The sequence below is a fragment of the Panulirus ornatus genome, chromosome 14 (genome assembly GCF_036320965.1).
Source record: "Panulirus ornatus isolate Po-2019 chromosome 14, ASM3632096v1, whole genome shotgun sequence".
NCBI classification, from domain to species: domain Eukaryota; kingdom Metazoa; phylum Arthropoda; class Malacostraca; order Decapoda; family Palinuridae; genus Panulirus; species Panulirus ornatus.
In genome coordinates, this window is record NC_092237.1 from 747,395 (window position 1) to 770,908 (window position 23,514).

General features: G+C 40.0%; 2 protein-coding genes across 11 annotated transcripts in view; both read right to left on the reverse strand.

Annotated features, from left to right (window-relative positions):
- The window catches only part of LOC139753123 (RNA-binding protein lark-like), a 71,140-nt gene extending 58,343 nt beyond the window's left edge, over positions 1 to 12,797 (reverse strand). For 2 of the 4 annotated variants that reach the window (XR_011713650.1, XM_071669234.1), the window contains exons 1-2: positions 12,641 to 12,797; positions 7,444 to 7,662 (exon numbers count right to left, since the gene is read on the reverse strand). Coding sequence is in view for 3 of the 4 variants with exons in the window: in XM_071669234.1 (XP_071525335.1) it covers positions 7,444 to 7,650 (207 nt within the window). In the remaining variant the exon portion in view is untranslated. Of the gene's footprint in view, positions 1 to 7,443; positions 7,663 to 12,424; positions 12,566 to 12,640 lie in introns of those variants that run through there. The other 2 variants (XM_071669232.1, XM_071669233.1) reach the window with 2 other exon arrangements.
- A 6,348-nt stretch (positions 12,798 to 19,145) lies between these two features.
- LOC139753122 (uncharacterized) overlaps positions 19,146 to 23,514 on the reverse strand; it is a 122,428-nt gene continuing 118,059 nt past the window's right edge. For all 7 annotated transcript variants that reach the window (XM_071669225.1, XM_071669226.1, XM_071669228.1 and 4 more), the window contains one exon: positions 19,146 to 19,577. In XM_071669225.1, the coding sequence (XP_071525326.1) occupies positions 19,547 to 19,577 (31 nt within the window). In that variant the 3' untranslated portion in view covers positions 19,146 to 19,546. The remainder of the gene's footprint in view (positions 19,578 to 23,514) is intronic.

Below are 23,514 nucleotides of genomic sequence, written 5' to 3' on the forward strand. Positions count from 1 at the left end.
TTTTATCAAGGATGTAAGGCATGTGTACGTGTAGGAAGAGAGGAAAGTGATTGGTTCTCAGTGAATGTAGGTTTGCGGCAGGGGTGTGTGATGTCTCCATGGTTGTTTAATTTGTTTATGGATGGGGTTGTTAGGGAGGTGAATGCAAGAGTTTTGGAAAGAGGGGCAAGAATGAAGTCTGTTGTGGATGAGAGAGCTTGGGAAGCGAGTCAGTTGTTCTTCGCTGATGATACAGTGTTGGTGGCTGATTCATGTGAGAAACTGCAGAAGCTGGTGACTGAGTTTGGTAAAGTGTGTGAAAGAAGAAAGTTAAGAGTAAATGTAAATAAGAGCAAGGTTATTAGGTACAGTAGGGTTGAGGGTCAAGTCAATTGGGAGGTAAGTTTGTATGGAGAAGAACTGGAGGAAGTAAAGTGTTTTAGATATCTGGGAGTGGATCTGGCAGCGGATGGAACCATGGAAGCGGAAGTGAATCATAGGGTGGGGGAGGGGGCAAAAATCCTGGGAGCCTTGAAGAATGTGTGGAAATTGAGAACATTATCTCAGAAAGCAAAAATGGGTATGTTTGAAGGAATAGTGGTTCCAAAAATGTTGTATGGTTGCAAGGCGTGGGCTATGGATAGAGTTGTGTGCAGGAGGGTGGATGTGCTGGAAATGAGATGTTTGAGGACAATGTGTGGTGTGAGGTGGTTTGATTGAGTAAGTAATGTAAGGGTAAGAGAGATGTGTGGAAATAAAAAGAGTGTGGTTAAGAGAGCAGAAGAGGGTGTTTTGAAATGGTTTGGTCACATGGAGAGAATGAGTGAGGAAAGATTGACCAAGAGGATATATGTGTCGGAGGTGGAGGGAACGAGGAGAAGTGGGAGACCAAATTGGAGGTGGAAAGATGGAGTGAAAAAGATTTTGAGTGATCGGGGCCTGAACATGCAGGAGGGTGAAAGGCAGGCAAGGAATAGAGTGAACTGGATTGATGTGGTATACCAGGGTTGACGTGCTGTCAGTGGACTGAATCAGGGCATGTGAAGCATCTGGGGTAAACCATGGAAAGCTGTGTAGGTATGTATATTTGCGTGTGTGGACGTGTATGTATATACATGTGTATGGGGGTGGGTTGGGCCATTTCTTTCGTCTGTTTCCTTGCGCTACCTCACAAACGCAGAAGACAGCGGAAAAAAAAAAAAAAAAAAAAAAAAAAAAAAATACATATCAACATATACATAGACATACATACACATGTACATACATATTCAAACTTGCTTGCCCTCATCCATTCCTGTTGCTACCCTGCCACACAGGAAATAGTATACCCCACCTTCAGCAAGGTAGCACCATGAAAAGACAAAAAAGGCCACATTTGTTCACACTCAGTCTCTAGCTGTCATATGTAATACACCGAAACCACATCTCCCTTTCCACATCCAGGTTCCACAGACCTTTCCATGGTTTACCCCAGATGCTTCACATGCCCTGGTTCAGTCCACTGACAGCACGTTGACCCCAGTATACCACATCGTTCCAATTCACTCTATCCCTTGCACTTCTCTTACCCACCTGTATGTTCAGGCCCTGACTGCTCAAAATCTTTGTCACTCCATCCTTCCACCTCCAATTTGGTCTCTCACTTCTCCTTGTTCCCTTCACCTCTGACACATATATCCCCTTTGTCAATTTTTCCTCACTCATTCCCTCCATATGTCCAAACCATTTCAACACACCCTCTTCTGCTCTCTCAACCACACTCTTTTTATTTCGAAATATCAATCTTACCCTTTCATTACTTACTCGATCAAACCACCTCACACCACCTATTGTCCTCAAATATTTCATTTCCAACAGAGCCACCCTCCTCCATGCAATGATATCTATAGCTCATATAACATATATAACATTGTTGGAACAACTATTCCTCTAAAAATACCCATTTTTGCTCTCTGAGACAATGTCCTTTCCTTCCATGCACTCTTCGTCACTCCCACAACCTTCGCCCCCTCCCCACCCTGTGACTCGCTTCCATGGTTCCATCCACTGTTAGGTCCACTCCTAGATATCTAAAACACTTCATTTCCCCCAATTATTCTCCAATCAAACTTACATCCTAATTAACTTGTCCCTCAACCCTACTGAACCTAATAACCTTGCTCTTATTCACAATTGCTTTTAACTTTTATCCTTTCACACACTTTTACAAACTCAGTCCCCAACGTCTGATGTTTCTCACTCAAATCAGCCACTAGAGCTTTATCATCGGCGAACAACAACTGACTCTCTTCCCAGGCCCTCCCATCCCCAACAGACTGCATACTTGCCCCTCTCTCCAAAACTCTCGCATTTACCTCCCTAAAAACCCCATCCATAAACAAATCAAACAACCATGGGGACATCACACAACCCTGCCGCAGACTGACATTCACTGGGAACCAATTACTCTCCTCTCTTCCTACCCATACACATGTCTTGCATCCTCAATAAAAACTTTTCACTGCTTCTAGCAACTTTTCTCCCACACCATATACTCTTAAAACCTTCTACAAAGCATCTCTATCAACCCATCATATGTCTTCTTCAGATCCATGAATGCTGCATACAATTTCATTTGTTTTTCTAAGTATTTCTCACATACATTCATCAAACACCTGATCCACACATCCTCTACCATTTCTGAAACCACACTGCTCTTCCCCAATCTGATACTCTGTACATGCCTTCACCCTCTCAATCAATACATTCCCATATAATTTCCCACGAATACTCAACAATTTTTTTTTTTTTTTTTTTGCTTTGTCGCTGTCTCCCGCGTTTGCGAGGTAGCGCAAGGAAACAGACAAAAGAAATGGCCCAACCCACCCCCATACACATGTATATACATACACGTCTATACACGCAAATATACATACCTACACAGCTTTCCATGGTTTACCCCAGATGCTTCACATGCCCTGATTCAATCCACTGACAGCACGTCAACCCCGGTATACCACATCGATCCAATTCACTCTATTCCTTGCCCTCCTTTTACCCTCCTGCATGTTCAGGCCCCGATCACACAAAATCTTTTTCACTCCATCTTTCCACCTCCAATTTGGTCTCCCACTTCTCCTCGTTCCCTCCACCTCTGACACATATATCCTCTTGGTCAATCTTTCCTCACTCATTCTCTCCATGTGCCCAAACCATTTCAAAACACTCTCTTCTGCTCTCTCAACCACGCTCTTTTTATTTCCACACATCTCTCTTACCCTTACGTTACTTACTCGATCAAACCACCTCACACCACACATTGTCCTCAAACATCTCATTTCCAGCACATCCACCCTCCTGCGCACAACTCTATCCATAGCCCACGCCTCGCAACCATACAAAATTGTTGGAACCACTATTCCTTCAAACATACCCATTTTTGCTTTCCAAGATAATGTTCTCGACTTCCACACATTCTTCAAGGCTACCAGGATTTTCGCCCCCTCCCCCACCCTATGATTCACTTCCGCTTCCATGGTTCCATCCGCTGCCAGATCCACTCCCAGATATCTAAAACACTTTACTTCCTCCAGTTTTTCTCCATTCAAACTTACCTCCCAATTGACTTGACCTTCAACCCTACTGTACCTAATAACCTTGCTCTTATTCACATTTACTCTTAACTTTCAACTTTCTTCTTTCACACACTTTACCAAACTCAGTAACCAGCTTCTGCAGTTTCTCACATGAATCAGCCACCAGCGCTGTATCATCAGCGAACAACAACTGACTCACTTCCCAAGCTCTCTCATCCACAACAGACTTCATACTTGCCTCTCTTTCCAAAACTCTTGCATTCACCTCCCTAACAACCCCATCCATAAACAAATTAAACAACCATGGAGACATCACACACCCCTGCCGCAAACCTACATTCACTGAGAACCAATCACTTTCCTCTCTTCCTACACGTACACATGCCTTACATCCTCGATAAAAACTTTTCACTGCTTCTAACAACTTGCCTCCCACACCATATATTCTTAATACCTTCCACAGAGCATCTCTATCAACTCTATCATATGCCTTCTCCAGATCCATAAATGCTACATACAAATCCATTTGCTTTTCTAAGTATTTCTCACATACATTCTTCAAAGCAAACACCTGATCCACACATCCTCTACCACTTCTGAAACCACATTGCTCTTCCCCAATCTTATACCTCTGTAATTTGAACACTCACCTTTATCCCCTTTGCCTTTGTACAATGGCACTCTGCATGCATTTTGCCAATCCTCAAGCACTTCACCATGGGCCATACATGCATTAAATATCCTTACCAACCAAGCAACAACATAGTCACCCCCTTTTTTAATAAATTCCAATGCAATCCATCCAAACCCACCGCCTTACTGGATTTCATCTTCCGCAAAGCTTTCACTACCTCTTCTCTCTTCACTCAATCATTCTCCCTCTCACTTTGTACACCACCCTGAGCAAAACACACTATATCAGCTACTCCATCATCAAACACATTCAACAATCCTTCAAAATACTCGCAATTCATTAGGAGTTCAGATAATTCAAATAATGTCATTTTTCTACACATGCAGAGCATGTTTTGTGGAGAATCTGCCTTATCACATGCAAACAATTCACATGAATTTCTTGCACTTGATAAGCCAGACTGATGTGCTAAATGTATAGAAAAATTACATGTTAAATAAAATCATCTGAATACCTACCGAATTGTGATTCCACCTTCATAACTATCATCATGGACTTTTGTGATATGGGAAACAGTAATCAAATATAAGAATACTAACTCTGTATTCCTTGCATGTTGTGGAAGGCAACAAAAGGGGGAACTAGCAGGGGGCTGAAAACTCCTTTTCATGTATTCCAATTTCTAAAAGAGGGAACAGAAGAAGGAGCCAGGCAGGGAGTGCCCATCCTCCTCAAAGGCCCAGGATGGGGTGTCTACATGTGCATGGATATAAAAGATGTGAAGAGATGAGAGATAGGTAGTATGTTTGAGGAAAGAAACCTGGATGTTTTGACTCTATATGAAATAAAGCTCAAGGGTAAAGAGGAATGGTTTGGTAATGTGTCAGAATGTCTTAGGATGAAAGTAAGGGGTGGGTGAGAAGAAAAGGAGGAGAAGCACCACTGAAGCAGTTGTGGGAATGTGATAGAATGTCAGAAAGTAAATTCTAGTTTGATGTGGGTAAAACTGAAAGTGGAAGGCATGAGATAGGTAATTATCACTGCTTATGCACCTGGCCACGAGAAGAAAGATCATGAGAGACAAGTGTGTCAGGAGCAGCTAAGCGAATGTGTCAGCAGTTCTGATGTAAGAGACTGGATACTTGTGATGTGTGATTAAAATGTGAAGGTAAGTAATGTGGCAGATGAGGGTATAATTGGGGTACATGGGGTATTCAGCATTATGTATGGAAATGGTGAAGAGCTTGTTGAGTTGTGTGCTGAAAATGAACTGGTGATTGGGAATACCAGGTTTAAAAAGAGGGATATACATAAGTATACATGGGCATTACTGGATTACATATCAAATTAAAGGCATGTAAAAGAGACTTTTGGATGTAACAGTGCTGAGAGAGATAGCTTGTGGGATATATGATAACTATCTTGTGGAGGCAAGGGTGAAGATTTGTATAGGTTTTTGAAAATGAGGAAACACTGTCAGAAAGATGTGTGGTGAAAGTAAGAAAGCAGCATGAGGGGAAGAGGAAGATGCAGGGGTTTAAAAAGAGGGCAAATGAGAATTTGGGCGAGCGAGCATCATTATTTTTTTGGGATAATAAGAAGTTTTTAAGGAGGGAAATAATGTACACAAGACGGAACAAATGGGAACATCGGTGAACGGGGCGAGAAAGGAAGTGTTAACAGGGAGTGATGAAGTGAAGAGGAGATGGAGTGAGCATTCTGAATGATTGTTAATTGTGTTTAATGATAAGAGTGGCAGATGTAGGGTGTTTGGTTTGAGGTGGTCTACAAAGTGGGAGAGTCATGAAAAGTGGTATGGTGAAAATGTAAAGGTGCAGGAACTGAAAAAGAGGGCAAATGAGAGCTGGGGTGAGCAATGGTCAGTAAACTTCACATAGAACAAGATGTTTTGGAAGGTTAATAATGTGTGAAAAACAAGAGAACAAACTGGAAAATTAGTGAAGGAGACAAATGGGTTAGTGGTTACAGAAATTGATGAAGTGAGTATTTTGAAAGACTGGTGAATGGGTTTGATGACAGGGTGGCAGATGTACTTGGTTTAGGTCAGGGTGGTATGCAAAGTGATAGAGTCAAGGAGTGGATTGGTAAAGAGAGAAGATGTGGTGAAAGCCTTATGTAAAATGAAATGTGGGAAGGCAAAAGGAGCGGATGGTATTGCAGTTGAATCTCTTAAGAAAGGAGGCGACTGTGTTGTTGATTGGTTAGTTAGGATTTCACTATGGCTGCTTCATTTGTTCATGGATGGGGTAATGAGAGAGGTAAAAGCCTAAGTCTTGGAGAGATGAGTAATTATACAGTATGTACAGGATGAGAGATGGCCTGATAAGTAAGTCAGGTGTTGTGTTTTGATGACACAGCACTGGTGGCAGATTTGAGTGAGAAACTGCAAAAGTTGGTAACTGAGTTTGGAAGTGAGTGTGAGAATGGAGGAAGCTGAAAGTAAACGTGAATAAATGCAAGGTTAATAGGATCAGCAAGGTAGAGGGACAACTCAGATGGGGAAGTGAGTTTAAATGGAGGGAAATTGGAGGAAGTGAAAAGTTTTAGATATTTGGAAGTGGACATGGAGACAAATGGAACCACGGAAGCAGAAATGAGTTGTATGGTAAGTGAAGGGGCGAGGCTGTGGGAGCATTGAAGAATGTGTAGAATGAGAGGTTGTTATCTGGGAGGGCAAAAATGAGAACATTTGCAAATAAAGTAGTTCCGAAAATGTTCTATGGATGCAAGGTATGGGATATAGATGAAGATGTGCAGAGGAGCGTGGATGTATTGAAAATAAAATGTTTGAGAACAATGTGCAGTATGAGGTAGTTTGATAAAGTAATAAAAAGGGAAGAGAGAAGTGAAGTAATAAAAGAAAGTGTGGTTGAGAGAGCAGAAGAGGTTGAAAGGATGGAGTGAAAAAGATTCTGAGTGCTTGAGGCCTGAACATGCAGGACGGTAAAAGACGTGCAAAGGATAGAGTGAACTGGAATTATGTAATATAAATGGGTACGAATGCTGTTAATAGACTAAAACAGTGCATGTGAGCAGCCAGAACAAATTGTGGAAAGGTCTGCGGGGCATGGGTGAGGACTGGGTGAACATCACATGACAGCTGGAAAACGGATGTGAGTGAATGCAGCCCTTCTTCATCCATCCCTGGCACCACCTCACAAATGCAGGAAATGGCTATCAAGCATGAAAAAGATTCTAAAAAGACTATATATACAGTGCATATGAACATCTCACCTTTCCGTGAAGAGAGTGACCATTCAGTGCTTCAATAGCTGCTTGGCCCTCCTCTTCCTTTTCCATGTGAACAAAGCCATAGTTTTTCACAACATCTGCCTCAACAACTGTACCATGAGCTTCAAAGAGTTCTCGGATGTCGGAGCCAGTTGCGCGGTCACTGAGGTTTCCAACAAATATCTTGAAAGTATTTCCCCGCACAGGCATCTTGGTATCAATCTAAAAAACATTTGAGGCATTTCTACAATAAAAAATTATGTTCTTACTTGTGTGAGAATGATCAAGGGCCAATATGTTTGCATAAACCACATAGCTTTTAAGGTCTATGCATCAATTCCCCACTTATCATTCATTCTAATCCTAATTTCATGAAGTAGTTCATATACACACAGCTTCTCAAATCAGAAGACCATACCAAATCCATGTCCAGTATGCTAAAGTCTATGAAAAAGCAACTTACCTTTTCTCTCAGCACAAAACTCTAATGTCATGGAAGCCAATGTCTCTTTTCACATCACCCCTATATGCAAAATACTTCCCCCACTGAATCCATTCCCAAAGAATTTCTAGGCATCCTCATCCAAAATGTCCATAGCTCTAATCAACATTCTCCTTACTTCTATCCCTAACTCGTATAGTCTACCTGTCCTCCTTTTACTGGTACTTTCAACTGCATTACTACAGTATACACTGTATCTTCTTGACCATCAACTGTCCTACCATACTTTATACAAGACACTACCAATCTCATTTACATCTATCCATATACCTTTTGTACCGATTCCTTCACATGTACTTCTCAAACTATTACTCTTTGTCTGTCCTCCTAATCTTAACTAATCTTTACAAGTTATTCATCTCTATTGCTCTTACTACCTACCTATCCTGATCTATACAAATTATTTCCCCACCCATTCAACAGCTTTGGGGTAGGTAATCATTTTTGCGAGCTTCTTCCGCAAATTACAGTTTTCCCATTCATCTAAGTTTTCAGCACACCTCCAATTTTCCTCCCTTCCACTAATACCAAATGCAGATTCCTACTACTATCTTTAATGAACATCACTCTTAAATACATATTTCCATCACTGCTTCCCTTTCTTCCCTATGAGACACGCTATTCTTAAAACACTAGTCTTACTTATATTCACTTTCACTTTCAGCATCCTTTTCCTACGTATGTCATTAAAGTGAGCAACCATTTCTACCCAATTTCTCATATTATTCAAGTAACAGCACAGTATCATTCTCATAACAAAACTGTGGTAATTAATGAAGTTTAAGTAAGATTCAGCAACAGAATGCCATCATTGCACCTTTCTATCATCTCATCACATCCTCTTATCTTACAACCACAAACAAATTAAACCACCATGATGTGAAATGACCATAATCCCACATTACTTTCAAAACACTTACTCATACCAACACTTTTATTAATATGTGCAATGCTTTCAATTGAATAGCCCTTTCAAACATTCAGAGGGTTTCTATGGACACCATGTAGAAACAGATCTTGCCTGAGAAAATTTCAATTCCCTGTATCACATGCCTTTCATAAAACCATGAGTGCGGTATACACTTCATTTTTTTCTTTAAAACTTTCTCCATTGCTTGTTGAAGTACAGTCTGATCAACAAATCTTTTTCTTTATTCAAACCCATCTTTTTCTTTACAAACAAGGGATTTACATTCATGACCCAAGCCTAATCAATCATCATTTGAAAACACCAATGTAACTCCCCATCTCTGCTACTAAGACGTAAGACTTATTGCTCTAAATCTTAAAATAATTCACAATCCTTTTACCTTTAATTAGTAGAGCAATTACTACCTTTGTCCAGTCTTCAAGCACATAATTGTTTTAGGCATCCATGAACATTCTTTGAATCCACTCTAAAACAGTTTCACCTCCATAATTCACCATCTCTCACAATTCCAGCTGTACCATCAGCTTTTCCATTCTTTAAAAATGCTGGTTCTTCTCACTTTCTTCTTTGTATTGTCTTCCTCTCTACACAATTTCCTCTTTCCAATCCTGCAACTACAGTCATGTCTCTATCATTATCACTTAGTGTTCATTCATAAATTCATCCTACATCAATGCCATTTTCCCAAACTTGTTTAAATAAATACTCTTTCTCCTTCAACATCTAATTACCTCACTCCAACACATTTTATTCTTCTTACTATACAGAAAAACTCAAGATTTCTACTGTGATCTAAAAAAAATCATTATGATAATCCTTAACAGAAAACTTTTGTGGCATCCTAAGATGTCTACAGCACCAAGGTTGGGAATTACAGTGTTATTGTAGAAAAAGATAATACAAATCTCCCTTACCTGTTTACAACTGTTTATTTCTTTGTAACTTGTCTGCTATTTTTCAATGCTTAATGTGTTCTCATACCATTATCACATTTCCTTAAGTATGAATGATATAATACATTCTAAGCTCTAGTATTTGATCTAAAATAAGGTACTCAGGATCAGGCAAGTATTTGTAAAAACAAAAATACATTTCTCAGAACTTTTATCCACTTGTCTTGGACCTTACATACTAAATCCTACACAACTTCTTGCCCAGTTTGAGAATGGTCCTTTTTGGTGTCAGCTGTGAGTGAGAGCATCTTGAAATGGGTAAACATTTTTGGGAAAAAAATATTGAATTCCTTTGAAGATACAAATCTGATAATGCCAACAGTATGTGTCTGAAATGTAAAGGTAAATCAAAAGTCACTTGCAAAACAGTATTCAGGCATGATAAACTGAAAAAAAGGCAAGTCAATCACATCTTCATAACAATAAAGTGTGCTGACGACTTCTAACCAAAAACATTGCCACAAACTACAGATTCAATCATTCTTCCTTTCTTCTGACCTGATCAGTATCAGTCTATTGCTAATTCTCCAACTGACAGAGCCTCTCTTTTTGGTATTCTATTTTCTGCTTCTATTTCTCCAACCTTATCTCCTCCCAATGAATCTCAGACATCTACATTCTTCTCAAATAGGATTATCCGTGTATTCTACCAGCTCCGGGTGGACAAGGGATATGGCTCAGATGTCATGACTTTTCAAGTGCTATGGGAGTGTGCCTCTAAACTAGCTAAAATTCTTGCTCACCTATTTTGCGCCTGTTTGAAAACCCAGACTTTTCCCATCACCTGGAATTATCCCCCAGTGCAGTTTATCTACCTATATCTCTAATACCTGTTCCCTCAAGGAACTCCCATCAAGGGGGTGGCCACAGCAACAGAGTCTTCACTTATCCCTGTCCTTTACAGCCCTCCCTTGCATACACCAGTCCATGCATTTTTCCACCATTTCTTTTCTTCCTGTACTCTTCCACTCTACTTCCCGATGTCAGAGGTAGTCTTTCTCTCAAATCCACCCCTTTAATCATTCTATCATACACTCTCCTTGTAAACTCCCCCTCTTGCATTCTTTCCACATGCCCAAACCACATTAAAGTATTATGTACTGCTCTCACATCTGGGGTATTCAAGCAGCACTCTTGTTAAATCTTTAGGTATTAAAAACACCATTTCTCCCTATATTTCTGAGCTTCAACTGCTTCCCTTTGATCTACTTCAAAACACACAATTCAACCCCATAATAACATAAATATGTCGGGCATATCAATATTCTCCACTCTATCATGGATGCCCAACATAATCAACATCACAAAGTCTGCTTCCTAAATACTACGAGTCTTGTTTTAATGCCATTATTACTTACCCAAGTATAAGCTCACACACCTGGGATGGCTTATCCTCCAACTCTCTATTAACCAGTGATATCAAAAGATTTCCATCTCATTAATTTTCCTGACATCACATCTCTTCAATCTTCCCTTTCCATTCACCATGATGTTGATGCCCTCTCACTCTATTCTGTATTACTTTCACCATTGTTCTTATGAGCTGTTTGCATGTGACCTTTCTCTCAAGGCAACTTGAATTTGGGCATATATTTGGCTGCTGCATCCCATAGTTTCTCTGTGGAAACCAACTACTCAAGGACTGGCTGTCCAGATAATTCTACTGCATGGATAGATATTACCCAAAAGGATTTGCTATAAGCAGCGGAGTAGCTCTGGAAGGGTATCTCATGCCCTATACATACATCATGACACACATTCCTATCAACCTCTTACAGTGGAGGCACCACATGTAAAAGCCCTATATATTTTATAACATCAAAATGGCATAAAAATTTTAGATGATCACATGGAATATAGTGATAAAGAGGATGAGATGGAAAAGATAAGCAGTTGAAAATAACCTTTAAACATGGAAGACAATATGTACCTCATGAATTGTCAAGTGTGTGCGAGATGAAGAAACACATGCCTTACCTGTCAAATGGTCTCTAGTGGTGTCAGAGAATAATTCTGTGCAATTTTTTTTTTTTTAGATTTAGAGTAAATCTAGTATCCAAAAGGCCCACAGCCATGAGGAAGCAGTGCTCTTTTGTAGGTATCAAAGTTGGTGCATACCACTGCTTAGAGTGAGTGCATGAGTTAACATGAGCCATACTATATGAGTAATTGGTGACTGAAGTGGTTAAGTGTTGACCAAACACGGTCTATGTTTATCAAAAGCTTGTTCATAATTTTACTGTAATGTTACTGCAAGATTGCTTATTCAGGTTATTAGCAGAGAACTGTACTTCAGGAAAGCAACAAGCCTATAGCCATGGATGAAGCAGAGATGCCATTTCAATGGCAGTAAGCGGCTATAACATTGCTGAAAAAACATAGCCTAAGTCTTCATAAATGCCACCTGTACGAATCAATTAATAAACATTTCTTCCTAGTCCTTAGGTATTTCTGTTGTGTCCCTTGACTTCCGGACATTAGTTTTGAAAGAAATTCAATGACTAACTGAGATGGGATATCAATAAAAACATCTACAAAGGAGTGAAAGTGTGAAAATATATAACAATCGTCTTTAGTAAACAAAAAACAGAAACTTACAAATAACTTTAATAAGACACAAGAGTATGAAAACTCAAGTATAAAGCAACGTTGTGTGTGGACTATGAACCAGAATCTATGTACTACAAGTAAACACTGTAGCTCTAGGGACGCGTCAGCTTTCTCTCACCTTCCGGCATTATCAACTATAAACCTAATTCCTCTCATAAGTAGATGATAATACATTAATATGAAAAAAAAATAAAAAAATCTTACCTAAACCTTCAGTATTGAGGGAAGTGTTAATTCCAGGATGGAAGCAGAAACAGTTTTACTCGTCCAGCGACGAAAGATGGCAGACGCCTCCTAACAGTGTGAACCGTATTGTTATTATTGCCGCAGAGACTTTTTCATTCTAATTAAGATTACGTTAATGTAGAGTCACAGTTACTAAATATACTTATTCAATTTATGAATTTTTTTTTTTTACTTGAGCAAATTCGTACTTGTTATAAGCACTAACAAGCCTATATCGTATTTAGCGAGAAAAAAACTCCAGCATCCATTCAATGTTACTAACAAATTAGCTTGTTAAAACCATAATTTTAGTGGTATTGGGCGCATTAATGATAAGAACACATTATTTATAGTATATACAGATAAAAGCTGAAATTTTTATATCTGAACATTAACTTGAACTGGTACTTCCAAAGTACTCATAATAAAATAATCCGAAGGGCAATAAACGTCTTCTAATTATCAAAACTTCATACCTTTAAAAAAAAAAAAGGAACATCATTCTGTGTATCTGACAACAAAATTTTCATAGTACATGAAAATGAAGCAATATTTCATTGTTTAACTAGGGAACGTTTCTTTTAATAAATCATTATCTTGGAAAAGAGAGTAGTGAGAGCCAGTGAACATGGAAAGGAGACTTATTTGAGGAAGTACAAAGAGAAATTGAGTGCAGAACGGAAAAAGGTGAAAGCAAATGACGTAAGGGGTGTGGGGGAGGAATGGGTTGTATTTAGGGTAGCATTGATGGCTTGCGCAAAAGATGCTTGCGGAATGAGAAGCGTGGGAAGTGAGCAGAGTATAAAGGGTAGTAAGTGGTGGGATGAAGAAGTAAGATTGTGAAATAGAAGAAAAAGGCATTTAGACGAGTTTTGCAAGGAAATAGTGCAAATGACTGGGATATGTACAAAAGAAAGAGGCAGGACGTCAAGAGAAAGGTGCAAGAGGTGAAAAAGAGGGCAGATGAGAGTTGGGGTGAGAAAGTATCATTAAATGTTAGGGAGAATAAAAAGATGTTTTGGAAGGAGGTAAATAAAGTGCGTAAGACAAGAGAACAAATGGGAACATTGTTGAAGAAGGCTAATGGGGAGGTAATAACAAGCAGTGGTGAAGTGAGAGGGAGATAGAGTATTTTGAAAGTTTGTTGAATGTGTTTGATGGTAGAGTGGCAGATATGGGGTGTTTTGGCCGAGGTGGTGTGCAAAGTGAGAGGGTCAGGGAGAATGGTTGGGTAAACAGAGAAGAGGTAGTGAAAGCTTTGCGTAAGATGAAAGCCGGCAAGATGGCGGGTTTGGTTGGTAATGCTGTGAAATTTATTACAAAAGTGGGTGACTGTTGTTGATTGGTTGGTAAGGATAGTCAGTGTATGTATGGCTTATGGTGAAGTTCCTGAGGATTGGCAGAGTGCATGCATATTGCCATTGTACAAAGGCAAAGGGGATAAAGGTGAGTGTTCAAATTACAGAGGTATAAGTTTGTTGAGTATTCCTGGTAAATCATATGGGAGGGTATTGATTGAGAGAGTAAAGGCATGTTCAGAGCACCAGATTGGGGAAGAGCAGTATGGTTACAGAAGTGATAGAGGATGTAAGGATCAGTTGTTTCCTTTGAAGAATGTATGTGAGAAATACTTAAAAATACAAATGGATTTGTATGTAGCATTTATGGATCTGGAGAAGGCATATGATAAGAGTTGATAGAGATGCTTTGTGGAAGGTATTAAGAGTATATGGTGTGGGAGGTGAGTTGCTAGAAGCAGTCAAGTTTTTATCAAGGATGTAAGGCATGTGTACGAGTAAGAAGAGAGGAAAGTGATTGGTTCCCAGTGAATGTCGGTTTGCAGGAGGGGTGCATGATTTCTCCATAGTTTTTTCATTTGTTTATGGATGGGGTTGTTAGGGAGGTGAATGCAAGACTTTTGGAGAGAGGGGCAAGTATGCAGTCTGTTGTGGATAAGAGGGCTTTTGAAGTGAGTCAGTAATTGTTCGCTGATGATACAGTGCTGGTGGCTGATTCCGATGAGAAATTGCAGGTTGGTGACATAGTTTGGTAAAATGTGTAAAAGAACAAAGTTGAGAGTAAATGTGAATAAGAGCAAGGTTATTAGGTTCAGTAGGGTTGAGGGACAAGTTAATTGGGAGGTTAGTTTGAATGGAGAAAAATGGAGGAAGTGAAGTGTTTTAGATATCTGGGAGTGGATTTAACAGAGGGTGGAACCATGGAAGCGGAAGTGAGTCACAATGTGGGGAAGGGGGCGAAAGTTCTGGTAGCGTTGAAAAATGTGCGGAAAGCGGGCAAATCAGAAAGGGTAGTGAGTAGTGGGGTGAAGTAAAGTTGCTAATGAATGAGTAAAGAGAGGTATTTGGGTATTACTTACAGGGAAGGAGTAATATTGATTGGAAGATGCTTTATAGGAGAAAGCAGTAGGAAGTCAAGAGGAAGGTGCTGGGGTTTAAAAAGAGGACAAGTGAGAGTTAGGTAAGCAAGAATCAGTAAACTTTAGGTGGCATAAGATGTTTTGCACAGTTAATAGTGTGCAAGAATCAGTAAACTTTAGGTGGCATAAGATGTTTTGCAAGGTTAATAGCATGCAAAAAAACGAGAACAAATAGGAACATCAGTGAGGGGCCAAATTGGGTAGGTGACAAGAGGTAGTAATGAAGTGAGAAGATTGAGCAAATATTTTGAAAGACTCTTCAATATATTTGATGATCGAGTAGTAGAGTGTGTGTTTGAGTCAGGGTGGTGTGTTAAGTGAGAGAATCATGGAGAGTGGTTTGGTGAAGAGAGAAGAGGTGGTGAAAGCCTTACATACGATGAAATGCAGCAAGGCAACTGGAGTGAATAATACTGTAGATGAATTATTTAACCAGGGAGTGACTGTGTTGTTGATTGGATCAGTAAGATTTTCAATATATGTATTGATCATGGTGAAGTATATAAAGACTGGCAGAATGCATGAATAATACCTCTGTATAAATGCAAGGGGGATGTGAGAGAGTGTTCGAATTACAGAAACATAAGTTTGTTGGGTGTACCTTGTAAGTTGTATGAGAGAGAGGTGATTGAGAGGGTGAAAGCAAGTAAAGAGTTTCAGGAGTGGTAGATGTGCAGATCTTGTGAAGAATGTGAGTCAAAAGTGCTCAAGGAACGGAAGGATTTGTATGTCATTTATGAACTTGGAGAAAGCATATGATAGGGTTGGGTTGATAAAGATGCACTATGGAAGGTCTTATGGATAGTGAGAAGTTTTTATCAAAAATGTAAGGCATGTGTATGAGTAGAAAGAATGGAGAGTGAGTGATTCTGGTGAAGATTGGTCTCCAGAAGAGGTGCATGATGTCACCACAGCTGTTTAATTTGTTTATGAATGGGGTCATGAGGAAGGTATATGAGAGGTGCTTGGAAAGAGAGGCAAGTATGCAGTCTGTAGGGGTCTGGAAAATGAGTCACTTTTTATTCATTGATGAAACAGCACTGGTGGCAGGTTTTAGCAGGAAACTGCTTAATTTTTTTTTTCAGTGACACTGACTGCCCACTTTTCAGCTACCACTAAAATAATCTTCCCAAAATCTTGAAGAAAACATGTATGTCTTGTGAAGAACTGTTAAATGGGCTTCCAAATATCTACTAAGCAAAGAGCAAATTAAAAGATATGTAATGATACAAGAATGATTTATAACAATTAAGACAAAAAACTATGTACTGGAACAACATTAGAGATATTCAATAATTACTGGCTGTATAATACACTATTGAGTATGAGTAGAGAAAGATGGTAACTTGGGTTATGCAGCACTATTTCAAGGCAACTAATGCTTTGATTAAATCACATTACACTTAATACATTAGATATATGTTGAACATCTTCGGTGTATTATTTTTGAGAAACAGTATGAGCTATCTATTTATTTACATATCATACTTGATCACCATTTCCCGCATCAATGAGGTAGCACCAGGAAACAGACAAAGAATGGCCCATCCACTCATATACACATTTATGTATTTTATTTATTTTGCTTTGTCGCTGTCTCCCGCGTTTGCTAGGTAGCGCAAGGAAACAGACGAAAGAAATGGCCCAACCCACCCCCGTACACATGTATATACATACACGTCCCCACACGCAAATATACATACCCATACATCTCAATGTACACATATATATACACACACAGACATATACATATATACACATGCACACAGTTCACACTGTCTGCCTTTATTCATTCCCATCGCCACCTCGCCACACATGGAATAACATCCCCCTCCCCCCCTCACGTGTGCCAGGTAGCGCTAGGAAAAGACAACAAAGGCCCCATTCGTTCACACTCAGTCTCTAACTGTCATGCAATAATGCCTGAAACCACAGCTCCCTTTCCACATCTAGGCCCCACAGAACTTTCCATGGTTAGGTTAGGTTAGGTTCACATGCCCTGATCCAATCCATTGACAGCACTTCGATCTCAGTATACCACATCAATCCAATTCACTCTATTCCTTGCCCGCCTTTCACCCTCCTGCATGTTCAGGCCCCGATCACTCAAAATCTTTTTCACTCCATCTTTCCACCTCCAATTTGGTCTCCCACTTCTCCTCGTTCCCTCCACCTCCGACACATATATCCTCTTGGTCAATCTTTCCTCACTCATTCTCTCCATGTGACCAAACCATTTCAAAACACCCTCTTCTGCTCTCTCAACCACGCTCTTCTTATTTCCACACATCTCTCTTACCCTTACATTACTTACTCGATCAAACCACCTTACACCACATATCGTCCTCAAACATCTCATTTCCAGCACATCCACCCTCCTGCGCACAACTCTATCCATAGCCCACGCCTCGCAACCATACAACATTGTTGGAACCACTATTCCTTCAAACATACCCATTTTTGCTTTCCGAGATAATGTTCTCGACTTCCACACATTCTTCAAGGCTCCCAGGATTTTCGCCCCCTCCCCCACCCTATGATTCACCTCCACTTCCATGGTTCCATCCGCTGCCAGATCCACCCCCAGATATCTAAAACACTTTACTTCCTCCAGTTTTTCTCCATTCAAACTTACCTCCCAGTTGACTTGACCCTCAACCCTACTGTACCTAATAACCTTGCTCTTATTCACATTTACTCTTAACTTTCTTCTTTCACACACTTTACCAAACTCAGTCACCAGCTTCTGCAGTTTCTCACATGAATCAGCCACCAGCGCTATATCATCAGCGAATAACAACTGACTCACTTCCCAAGCTCTTTCATCCACAACAGACTGCATACTTGCCCCTCTTTCCAAAACTCTTACATTCACCTCCCTAACAACCCCATCCATAAACAAATTAAACAACCATGGAGACATCACACACCCCTGCCACAAACCTACATTCACTGAGAACCAATCACTTTCCTCTCTTCCTACACGTACATCCTCAATAAAAACTTTTCACTGCTTCTAACAACTTGCCTCCCACACCATATATTCTTAGTACCTTCCACAGAGCACCTCTATCAACTCTATCATATGCCTTCTCCAGATCCATAAATGCTACATACAAATCCATTTGCTTTTCTAAGTATTTCTCACATACATTCTTCAAAGCAAACACCTGATCCACACATCCTCTACCACTTCTGAATCCACACTGCTCTTCCCCAATCTGATGCTCTGTACATGCCTTCACCCTCTCAATCAATACCCTCCCATATAATTTACCAGGAATACTCAACAAACTTATACCTCTGTAATTTGAGCACTCACTCTTATCCCTTTTGCCTTTATACAATGGCACTATGCACGCATTCCACCAATCCTCAGGCACCTCACCATGAATCATACATACATTAAATAACCTTACCAACCGGTCAACCATTCATATACACATATTTACATAAACGCCCATACATGCACATATACATACGTATACACAGACATAAACATATATAAACATGTACATATTAATACTTGCTTGCCTTCATCCATTCCTGTTGCTACCCTGTTCCACAGGAAGTAGCATTGCTTCCCCCTGCTTCAGCAAGGTAGCACCAGGAAAACATACAAAAAACACTACATTCGTACACACTTAGTCTCTAGCTGTCATGTGTAATGCACCAAAACCACAGCTCCCTATCCACATCCAGGCCCCACATATCTTTCCATGTTTACCTAAGATGTTTCACATGCCCAGGTTCAGTCCACTGAGAGCACATCAACTCTGGCACACCACATTGTTCCAATTCACTCTATTCCTTGCATGCCTCTCATCCTCCTACATGTTCAGGCCTCGATCGCTCAAAATCTTTTTCACTCCATCCTTCCACCCCATTTGGTTTCCCACTTCTTGTTCCCTCCACCTCTGAAACATATGTCCTCTTTGTCAACCTTTTCTCACTCATTCTCTCCATGTGTCTTCAGTGTATTATTTTTTGAGAAACAGTAAGAACTTTCAGATCCTAAAGGATGTCAGAGGCAATAAAACAAGTATCTACTCAGTTCTCTTTTTGTCTTTATTCATAATATCTATAACATTGTAGCCTTCAGCAAAATATATAACAAAGAAACTTACGGAACATAAGCTGATCCTACCCGAGAAAACTGTTCAGCCTCACAAAAACTTTCAATTCTATAGAAAAGACTAAATCAGACTAACAGCAACATTTCAGTTGTATGATAACTGCTCTTTAGGGATATCATGAATAAACTTCCTGTTCCCATCCCAGGGTTACTAGAGCAGCATGGTTCAGAAGAGCCACAGGAGTGGTATGGATCTGGGTGGGGCCAACACGTATGCTTCGTGACGGGTTATGAATACATGATGACACCACAATACTGTGTCCGTACCAACTATCAAGACTCAGCAGTGGTGCTTCCAACATACGTCAGATGCTTAGTAAGGCGGATGGTCCGGTGGGGGGTAACTGCAGCAATAAGGAAGGGGATGATGTTAGTTCTCACTAGCACCCTCCCTAAGTTAATTATGAACATGAACTAAAAAAAATGACCAAGAAATGCCTATGCATGCTGCATATATCACCAAATAAAGGTTAAAGTTCACTCAAATTTGTGAGGCTGCTTACTGAGGAAAAATCATTAAAATTTATCTACATCAAACTCACCGACTCACTGGAGAAGAAAGGGGGTAGCTGTAAAAAAAAAAAAAAAAAAAAAAAAAAAAAAAAAAAAAAAAAAAAAAAAAGGGGGGGGGGGGGTGTGTGTGTGTGGAAGATCTCATCAAATAACTGAAAGAGCAATGCAAAAATAATTACTTATGGTTATGGGTCTTCACTGATCACATTCATTAAAAAAAAAAAAGACTATTTTCAAAGAAAAAGATCTGAAATTGGTTACAATGACATGAATGAACCCAGTGCAGCTTAATATAGGAATAAAATTGGTAAAGTACTTAAAAATCAGCTATTCTGAAGATTACACAAAAATGGAAGCATATTTGAAAGATATGTAAGAATACGAGTCAGAATTATATCTATGTACCTGGAAAGTCTAGTTATCGGACTTCCAGGTTTATGGTTATTTCATCCATTGAAAGTCAGATATCTGACTTTAGACATCCATCAAAAGTACAGTTATCTGACTTTTAGACCCCTAAACAGAGCTTACAGATTTTCACAAGTTCACTACAAGAAGTAGTATATCCAGTCAATTGCATTTCTATTGTCAGAGTGCATCACTGTGATTACTAATGGTGTGTTTGAGAAGGGAGTTTTGAAATAAGTGTCTATCTGAGGCTGCTCTCATCTGCATTTTTTCTTTATGTTAGCTGAGATGGCATGGGCAGCTGAGGCCCGAAACAAGGCCATCCCATTAAAGCTAAACCTGTGGATAGGGGAGAAAGAATAATATTCCAGATTCCCTGTATGTCATAGGAGGTGACTAAAGGGGGCAGGAGTGGGAGGGGGCTAGAAACCCTTCAATTCCTTTATTTCCATTTCTAAAAGAGGAAACAAAGGAAGGAGTCAAGTGGGGAGTCCTTATCCTCCTCGAAGGCTCAAAATGGGGTGTCTGACTGTGAGTGGATGTAACCAAGATGAGAAGAAAGGAGAGATAGGTAGTATATTTGAGGAAAGAAACCTGGAAGTTCTGGCTCTGAGTGAAATAAAGCTCTAAGGTAAAGGGGAAGAATGGTTTGGAAGCGTCTTGGGAGTAAAGTCAGGGGTTGGTGTGAGGACAAGACCTAAGAAAGGAGAAGCACTGCTCCTAAAGCAGGAGTTGTGGGAGTGTGTGACAGAGTATAAGGAAGTAAATTCTAGATTGATGTGGGTAAAACTGAAAGTGGATGGTGAGAGATGGGTGATTATTGATGCTTTCACACCTGATCATGAGAAGAAAGGTCATGAAAGGCAAGTGTTTTAGGAGCAGCTGGGGGAGTGTGTCAATAGTTTTGGTGCAAGAGACCAGGTATTAGTGATGGGAGATTTGAATGTGAAGGTGAGTAATGTGGAAGCTGATGGTATAGTATAATTGGTGCACAAGGGATTTTCAGAGTTTTAAGTGGAAATGGTAAGGAGCTTGTGGACTTGTGTGTTGAAAAAAGACTGGTGATTGGGAATACCTGGCTTAAAAAGAGAGATATACACAAGTATACATATGTGAGTAGGAAAGATGGTCAACAGGCATTATTAGATTACATATCAATTGATATATAAAATATATAAAATATATAAAATATAATATCAATTGATAGCCATGTAAAAGAGACTTTTGGATGTACTTGTGCTGAGAGGGGCAGCTGGTGGGATGTCTGATCACTATCTTGTGAAAGCAAAGGTGAAAAGCTGTAGAGGTTTTAAAAAAATGAGAGAGAATGTTGGACAGAAGAGTATGGTGAGAGTAAGTGAGCCTGGAAAGGAGATTTGTGCAAAGATATATCTGGAGAGATTGAGTATAGAGTGGCAAAAGGTGAGAGCTAAAGAAGTGAAAGGAGTGGGTGACGAAAGGGATGTATTTAGGGAAGCAGTGATCACATGTGCAAGAGATACATGTGGCATGAGAATGGTGGGAAATGGGCAGATTAGAGAGGGTAGTGAGTGGTGGGATGAGCTAAAGTTACTAGTGAAAGAGGAAAGAGAGGCATTTGGACAATACTTACGAGTTAGAAGTGCAAATGACTAGGAGATGTATAAGATAAAGTGGCAGGAGGTCAAGAGGAAGGTGCAAGGGTTGAAAAAGAGGGTAAATGAGAGTTGAGGTGAAAGAGTATCATTAAATTTTAGGGAGAATAAAAAGATGTTTTGTAAGGAGGCAAATAACATGTGTAAGACAAGAGAACAAATGGGAACATCGATGAAGGAGGAAGTGATAACAGGTAGTGGTAAAGTGAAAAGATGGAATGAGTATTTTGAAAGTCTGTTGAATGTGTCTGATGATAGAGTGGCAGATGTAGGGTGATTTGGTTGGGGTGGGTGCAAAGTGAGAGTGTCAGTGAGAGTGGTTCGGTAAGGAAAGAAGAGGTGGTGAAAGCCTTGTTGAAGATGAAATCCGGCAAGGCAACAGGTTTAGATGGTATTGCAGGGGAATTTATTAAGAAAGGGGGCGACTGTATTGTTGATTGGTTGGTAAGGATATTTGATGTAAGTATGGTTCATGGAGAAGTGCCTGAGGATTGGCAGAATGCATGTATAGTGCCATTGTACAAAAGCAAAGGGGATAAAGATAAAGGAGAATGTTTAAATACAGAGGCATAAGTTTGAGTATTCCGGGAAAATTGTATGGGAAGGTATTGATAGAGAGGGTGAAAGCATGTACAAAGCATCAGATTGGGGAGGAGCAGCGTGGTTTCACAAAAGGAAGAGGATGTGTGGATGAGGTGTTTACTTTGAAGAATGTGTGTGAGAAATACTTAGAAAAACAGATGGATTTGTATGTAGCATTTATGGACCTAGAGAAGGTATATGATAGGGGCAATAGAGATGCTTTGTGGAAGGACTTAAGAGTATATGGTGTGGGAGTAAGCTGCTAGAAGCAGTGAGGAGTTTTTATCAAGGGTGTAAGGCATGTATACGAGTAGGAAGAGAGGAGAGTAATTGGTTCCCAGTGAAGGTCGATCTGCGGCTAGGGTGTGTGATGTTCCCATGGCTAATTAATTTCTGTATGGATCGGGTGGTTTGGGGGGTAAATGTGAGAGTTTTAGAGACAGGGGCGCTTGCCTTCATCCATTCCTGGTGCCATCCCATGTCGATGAGGTAGCACCGGGAAAACAGACAAAAAAGGCCCAATTCGTTCACACTCAGTCTCTAGCTGTCATAAGTAATGCACCCAAACCATAACTCCCTATCCACATCCAGACCCCACAGACATTTCCATGGTTTATCTGACATTTCACATGCCCTGGTTCAGTCCATTCACAGCAAGTTGAACCCAGTATACCACATTGTTCCAATTCGCTCTATTCCTTGCATGCCTCTCATCCTCCAGTATGTTCAGGCCAAAATCGCTCAAAATCTTTTTCCCTCCATCCTTTCACCTCCAATTTGGTCTCCCACTTCTAATCCCTCCACCTCTGACACATATATTCTCTTTGTCAACCTTTCCTCACTCTTTCTCTCCATATGTCCAAACCATATCAACACACCGTCTTGTGCTCTCTCAACCACACTCTTTCTATTACCACACATCTCTCTTACCCTTTTGTTTCTCATGAAATCAAACCACCTCACACCACATATTGTCCTCCAACATTTCATTTCAAACACACCCACCCTCCTCCATATAACTCTATCTATAGCCCATGCCTTGCAACCATATAATACTGTTGGAAGTACTATTCCTTCAAACATACCCATTTTTGCACTCCGAGATAACATCCTCTATTTCCTCACATTCTTCATTGTTCCCAGA